This window comes from Microtus ochrogaster, chromosome 21, assembly GCF_000317375.1.
Source record: "Microtus ochrogaster isolate Prairie Vole_2 chromosome 21, MicOch1.0, whole genome shotgun sequence".
In the NCBI taxonomy this organism is placed as follows: Eukaryota; Metazoa; Chordata; class Mammalia; order Rodentia; family Cricetidae; genus Microtus; species Microtus ochrogaster.
Window position 1 is genome coordinate 4,850,541 of NC_022022.1, and position 7,291 is coordinate 4,857,831.

Genomic DNA, 7,291 nt, shown 5'->3' on the forward strand with positions numbered 1-7,291 from the left:
AAAAAAAAAAAAAAAAAAAAAAAAAAAAAGAATTTTTTGAAGTTGAAAACATAACATTCTACTTTCTTTTCTCAAAGTGAGGAAGTTTCTCAAAACAAATCAAAGACACACATAGTCTAGTGTCAGAGTGACACTTAGGCATGGCAGGAATACAGACAGTGTCTTCTAAGAACTGTCTTTCCTCTTGTTATTTGTGACTTCTAACGTTGCTAAAGGAGGGTTTTCTGTTCAGAGGCACCTCAGTCCTTCCCCACATTTATCCTATTTTATAGCCTCTGGTTACTTTAAATGTGATCCAGCTAGAACCTGTGCCTTCATCCAAGGTACTGCACCAACAGCACTAAGAAAGAAGTCCGGCCAAGTCCCTTTGTAAGTGCTGGTCATAATTCACAGGAACTGTTATGGCTGCTTCTCTACCAGGAAGTCCTTACTGTGCAGGACACGTGCGGCCTCTTTGAATGAGGGAGGTCTGCTGTAGATTTGGGGCAGCCAAAACACCTTTCTTAACCCACGAGCAGTGAGCTCTTTTTATTCTGGGATGTTATGTGGCATTTTAGATGGCTTCACATTTTATTCCAGTTAGGTAAAATTTATTGAGAATGGAAGCACATCTCTAGATAACCTGGTCGGCCTTTCAAATACAGAGAATTTCTTTGCCTCATGATTCTAGAGGACTAGTGACTTTTCAGCTCTGAGAGAGCGGTGTCCATTGCTAGTTCCCCCCAGTGCTATAAGGCAGAGCCCGGCCACCCCACCTAATCCTGTCTGTCTCATCTCACGTATAGGAGCGGGATGCTGCACTCCAACCCTGGGGACTATGCCTGGGGTCAGACAGGGCTTGATGCCATTGTAACCCAGGTGAGGAGCTGCCTTTTGAGAGGGTGTCTGTTCAGTGTGTCTCATGGTTCCATAGGCTTCCTGCATTCCTTCTGCTACTTTCTGAGATGGCAATCACTCTGCTTTCACTGATATTTTGAGCTTTGGGTTTCTTTGTTTACCAAATGGATGGATGGGCTATGGGTCCAGCCTAGTTTCCATGTTCCTACTAGGCAGCAGGGGATTTCTAGATGATGATTTTGCCTCTAGAGGAAGTAAAGACTCCTGTAACAAAATAATATATTGCAATTTTGTCCTCTTATTTAGTCTTATGAGGAACAGATGCTTCACAGAAAAATAGGGGTTCACATGTTGAAGCAGGGGTTTCTGCTAGACAGAGCAAAGTAGAGGAAGGAAGCAGAGACAAGATCTTTCCATGCTGTATGTAATTGCTTCCACTGGTTTATGTTCATCTTAACTGGACTGGTTTTCATTTCCTGGGGACTGCTGAGAATAGAAAGCATGTTGTCTATTTATTAGTCTTCTCACAGACAATAATATGCCCAGTTCTTGGCTTTTGGCTGCTTTTCATGCTCCCACCCCTTCCTTCTGACCAAATGAAATTTTGAACCAGTTAGCTCTTACTTTTTATTAGCTGTAATTTATTCAAGACATCACAACTCTTGGTATCTGAAATTAGCTTTGTGCCCAAAGCTGAGCCTTTAGGCTAAGAGTCTGTCTTAAAATCTTGGCTTACACTGGTGTTGCTCTGACATTTTGAAGCAGCTGTGTGTTCCAGTACCTGGAAGGGGAGGCTGGCTTCTTGGAGTTCTGCAGAAGTTAAGAACAGTGAGCATCCTTAATGCTTACACTGTTTGTTCTCAGCTGGATGGCTCCCTCTTCAGTTACTAAGATAACAAATATTGCTGCTTTTTCTTTTTGTAGCTTCTAGGACAGCTAGAAAACACAGGTCCCCCTCCAGCGGATAAGGAAAAGATCACTTCTCTCCCAACAGTGACAGTAACTCAGGAACAAGTTGGTAAGTTATTTTCATATTTATTCTGTCATCCTAGAACATCTGATCTAATATTTAGTACATTTCTATTCTAAAGCTACCGACTGGAGAACCTAGTTAGCATGCCTGCTTTCTAGGACCCATTAGAAATAAAGAGATACAGTCATTTATACAAAACTTGATTATAATTAGTACAAAAACTTAATATGGGAAGCAAAACTCACTAAATTATTTAAAAAGCTGTTGGAAATGGTGTTGAGTTCATGATACCATGGGGAGAAGAAGAGGACAGATCCAAGGCTAGGGATTTGTTTCCCATGGGAGGTGCTGTCAGGTAAATGGAGACAATGTTTGAAAACTCTTTTCCCTGAAACATCTTAGAACTCCTTTTGCAGTCTGACAGTTTCCCGCAACAAGTCCCTCCTTTCCCTATCTGGTCAGACTCCCTCTGCTTCTCACATCAGAGTCCACTCCAGAGCTAATAAGAGCAGTTTATTAGAGGAGTAGATCTGGGGGAGAGGGGAAGTGTGGGGGAGACTAGGAGGAGTTGAGGGAGGGGAAACTGGGTCAGTATGTAATGTATGAGAGAAGAATTAAAAAAAAGTGGTAGCCGGGCAGTGATGACACGCGCCTTTAATCCCAGCACTTGGGAGGCCGAGGCAAGAGGATCTCTGAGTTCGAGGCTAAACTGGTCTATACTGAGAGTTACAGGACAGGTTCCAAAGCTACACAAAGAAACCCTGTCTCCCTGTCTTGAAAAAAACAAACAAAAAACAAAAAAAAAAAAAAAAAAAAAAAAAAAAAAAAAAAAAGAAAAAGAAAAAAATAAGAAGGAAAGGAAGGAAGGAACTTTTTAAGGGGCAGTTCTCCTTCAAATGCCTTGATCATCGTTAAGTCCTGGATTATAGCTCAGCCATTAGATACTGTTAAGCAGATTTCTGCGGTTCAGAATTTGACCCTTAGAATTTTCAAAGTAGTAGGCATTTTCTCTGAGGGAAAAGTCTTTTGTTGGTTGGTTTGGAGTCCCGAGTGCACTTGTCTCCTGTAGTTCTGTGGCACCATCTCCTGGTACAGCCTTTAATTAACAACTTGAGAGGACCCAGGGACACAGTAAGGGAAGAACAGGATAAAGGTGATGAAAGCACTGAGTGGACCCCACTAATGTTGCTGAGACCAGTCCCTCAGTTATGGAGCATAGGTTGCCACTGTTTTCTAGGCAATAACTGGCGGTCAGATGCTGTCGTACATTTGGGAGCATGTTTCCCTGTCTTATTTAATAGACAAATAAGTTTCTGCTCTTTTGTTTGTTTTGTTTATTGAGACAGGGTTTCTCTATGTAGCCCTGACTTGGCTATCCTAGAACTCACGTTGTAGACCATGCAGGCCTTGAACTCAGAGTTCTGCTTGCCTCTGCTTGTGAGTGCTGGTATTAAAGGCGTGTGCCACCACTGCCCAGCATCTGCTCATTTTTTTAGTTTTAAAAATTATATTTATTTTGTATCTTTGTGCACATGTACCACAATACCTGTGTGGAGGTTAGAGGGTAACTTGGGGGTTGGTTTTCTTTTCCTACCGTGTGGGTCCTAGGGATTGCACTTAGGACATCAGACTTGCTGTCAAGCTCCTTTATTCTCTAAGTCACCTCACTGGGACAACTCTGCTAATTCTTCTAATCTGTTATTCTAAGAACTGAGTCTACTTTATGATTCCTGTTAGGTTTATTGGAGTTAGCCCATTTGTTGTTTTTTTTTTTTAATTTTTCTTTTGTCTTTTTTTTTTTAACAGAAAGCAAACTATCTTTTTCATTTTACACACCAATCCCAGTTCCCATTCTTTCCCCGTCTTTCATTCCCTTCACCTCTCCCCCACCATTTTTGTCTACTGCCATTTCTGTTTCCATTTTGAATAAACTTCTTATTTCTTATCTGCCTACCTCCTAGATATAACTCCCCCCTTAGTGTGTGTGGGGGGGGCATCTTTATTAATGCATTTCTTGGGTTGTAGGAGGCAGCTTGTTCAGTTTTTTCTTTCTTTTTTATTTGTTTGTTTTTGATTTAGACTTTATAGCCCAGGTTAACCTTGACCTTCTATGCTCCTTGCTCTCCAGTGCTGGGGTCAGGTCTGCAACATAGGCCTGGCTCTTGGTTGTTTCTTCCTTTTGCTTGTTGCTTTAACACACACATCTTCCTCCCACAGATACGGGTTTAGAATGTCCAGTGTGTAAAGAAGACTACATAGTTGACGAGAAAGTCCGGCAGTTACCCTGCAACCACTTCTTTCATAGCAGCTGCATTGTGCCGTGGTTGCAACTGGTGAGTACAGCTGGCTCTGGGCTGGGACGAGGCTGCTTCAGAGGAGAGATGAAGTTGCAGTTCAGAGAGGCAAGCAAATCAAATTTTAGCCTCCTTGCCTGGCTCCTAGTGTCATGTAGGTTTCTTTTTTTTTTTTTTTTTTTTTTAATTATTATCCCTCTGCAGTGCTTCTAACCAGAGCGTAGTGTATTCTAGCAAACAGGCCACGATGGCATGCCAGCAGGTCTTGTAAATACAGTGTTTCTGAGACATGTAACAGACCATGGCTGCTCCTGTGCTAGCTGGGCAAGGTTGAAGAGTTGTGCTGGAGTTGGGATAGCCTGCAAAGCCTAAAACACTTATTCTCTGTCCTCTTAAAGATGTAATTGTTATTTTTAATCATGTTTATATGTATGTGGAGGGAGTGGGTTTGTACACATGAGTACAGATGCCCTTGGAGGCAAGAAGAGGGTGTTGAATTCTCTGGAGCTTGGGTTGTAGGCAGTGCACACATGAGTTCTGGCAACTGAGCTCAGCCCTCTGCAAGAGTAGTGTATGCTTTTTAACCACTGAGCTTCGCTCCAGCCCCCTCTCTATCGCTTTAAAAAAAAAAAAAAGGTTTGCTTAGCCTCATCTAGACTACATGGGGAAATAATTGATAGATACCTTTTTGTCATGATTCAGGTCACTGTTAGTAGTTCATTTTATTTGCTGTTATGTGTTAGCTTTTATTAACTTCTTGACTTAGAATTCTGTCCATTCTGCTTAACATTCTATACCAGAGATATCCTGTTTTGATGGTACTAGGGCTTGAACTTAGGACCCCGTGAATGCTAGGCAGGTATCCTTATGTCATAATGGGGGTGGTGAAGTGGCATGTGAGCTCATAGTCTTTGTGGGCATGGGGAGGTCAGAGGTCAACCTTAGATGTTGTTTTCTTAAGAAGTATTCAATTTGATCCTTGAGATGGTGTTTCTGATTGGTTGACCTGGAACTTGACAGATCAGGCTAGGCTGGCTGGCCACAAACCCCAGGGGTCTGTGTTTCTGCCTCTCCAGCAATGGGATTACAAACATCTGTCACTCACGTTTTATGTGGATTGCATGAAACCCATTACATGGGTTCTGTATTTGTTTGTAAACATTTTACTGACTGAGCCATCTCCCCAGCTTGGTATTCCTAGCTTCTAAGGTCATGGTGTTTACATGGACTGATATCATTTTGTTTCAGCATGACACATGCCCAGTATGTAGGAAGAGCTTAAATGGTGAGGACTCCACTCGGCAAACCCAGAGCTCTGAGGCCTCTGCAAGCAACAGATTTAGCAATGACAACCAGCTACATGACCGATGGACTTTCTGAAACTAAAGACTACACCTGAACCAGGGCTGCCTGTATTAATCTTATCATAGCTGTAAATTGTTTCAAAACTAAACAAGCAAACAAAGTAGTAGATGGATTTAGGAATCATGTAAGAAACCCCAACCCATAATATTAATGCAATGAGTGTGTTTCTCTAAATTTAAGGTTAGGACCTACAGATGGAATTGTATCTACAACCAAATGCCTCTTGTTCCTGAATTCACAGTGATACTTTTTTGAGTGTAAAACTTAATTATGTCAGTTTGCTCCTGCCTGAGTAGAATCAGTTCCTTAAAGTCTAGCTAGGGTTCTGCTGTCACGTTGTCTTGTAATGGATGTCTCTACCTCCTCCTCCAATCTCTGTCCCACCAGTCGTGGACTTTGCAGCAAATACAGAGGAGCCAGAGCCCTATATAAAGTCTTTTTGTCTTAATTGTGCAAGAGTACCTACTCTTGGCCAAATTAGCAAGGTAAGAACAAAAAAAACTCAGGAGTCTGAGACTATACTTGCCTTGATCTTCAGAGAGCAAACAAGGAAAACTACAGTGGGAAGGAAAAGTGGCCTGTCATCTACACTTTGATTTTCTTATTTTAATTCAGGAAGTGCAGTGTCCCTAAAAACCAACATGGCATGTCTTAGTCTTGGGTTGGAAGAAATCTGATTTTGGTTCCTTTTTGGCATTAAGTTGGGCAGCACATAATAACACAGAAGGACAGATGTTGGAAATCCTTACTACTGAGCTGTTTTTGATGACTCTCACCTCTTTGTTTACTGTCTTTCGTACTCGGGACCTTACAATAATTTCCCTCAGAAAAATAGGATTATTTTATTAGTGCTTCTATACCAAGGCACATTTTTGATAATTCATTGTTATTTAGGGATTGGGATTTTATGTTGCCTTGTTTTAGTTTGTAAAGCCCATTTTTTATGTGTGAAACTCTTCCTGTTCTGTTCAGTTCTCCCTATACTTGGAATCAATCTGATCAATGTAATCATGCCCAAAACAACTTCTCTGGGAAAGGTAGACCTCGCTTTAAGTTCTAACACTGCCCATACACATGCTCTGTCCATGTTTAAAGCTGAATAAATGGAGATTGGTGAGAATGGTGTTGAGCTTCAGTGTCTCAGAAGGACATAATGGAGATGCTATTAGCTGTTGGCACCAAGACAGGACCTGAAGGCGCGCAGTTGCATTTATAGCAGAACGGGACCTGAAGGTGCGCAGCTGCATTTATAGCAGAACGGGACCTGAAGGTGCGCAGCTGCATTTATAGCAGAACACCAGCACTCACAGTTCAGGGCAGTCAGAACAAGATCACTACAGTTTGATGTGTCTCTTTTTTGGCTAGGAGCCCTTCCTCAGTTTTTGATGACTTACACTCTGGTTTGGGGGTAAGTGTGTGGTTTAAAGATGTCTTTGTATTTTGTTAGAGGACAAGGAAGTTGAGGAGGGAAAACAAAATAATGAGAGAGTTCCCTGCCTGCTGAACCAAAATTAATCAAAAGAGATAGAAAAGGACACTAATTTATGCATCAAAGAAAAAAAAATCCACCAAGACGACATTTCAATTCATGGAAACAGAACAAATCTCTTCTTAATGAAAGATGGATCAAGACAGAAATAAAGGAATTAAAGACTTGCTAGAATTCAGTGAAAACAAATACGCAGCATACCCAAATTTAGGGCCTCAACGACAGTGGTGCCGAGAGGAAGGTTAATAGCAAAAATTGTAGAGATCTTTTTTTTTTTTTTTTTTTTCGAGACAGGGTTTCTCTGTGGCTTTGGAGCCTGTCCTGGAACTAGCT

General features: G+C 41.5%; 1 protein-coding gene across 1 annotated transcript in view; it reads left to right on the forward strand.

Annotated features, from left to right (window-relative positions):
- Positions 1-6,606, forward strand: part of Rnf115 (ring finger protein 115) — a 66,739-nt gene extending 60,133 nt beyond the window's left edge. Inside the window, exons 6-9 of the mRNA XM_005357056.2 lie at positions 786-858; positions 1,762-1,855; positions 4,028-4,143; positions 5,353-6,606. Of these exons, the coding sequence (XP_005357113.1) occupies positions 786-858; positions 1,762-1,855; positions 4,028-4,143; positions 5,353-5,484 (415 nt within the window). The 3' untranslated portion in view covers positions 5,485-6,606. The remainder of the gene's footprint in view (positions 1-785; positions 859-1,761; positions 1,856-4,027; positions 4,144-5,352) is intronic.
- Positions 6,607-7,291: the final 685 nt, after the last annotated feature.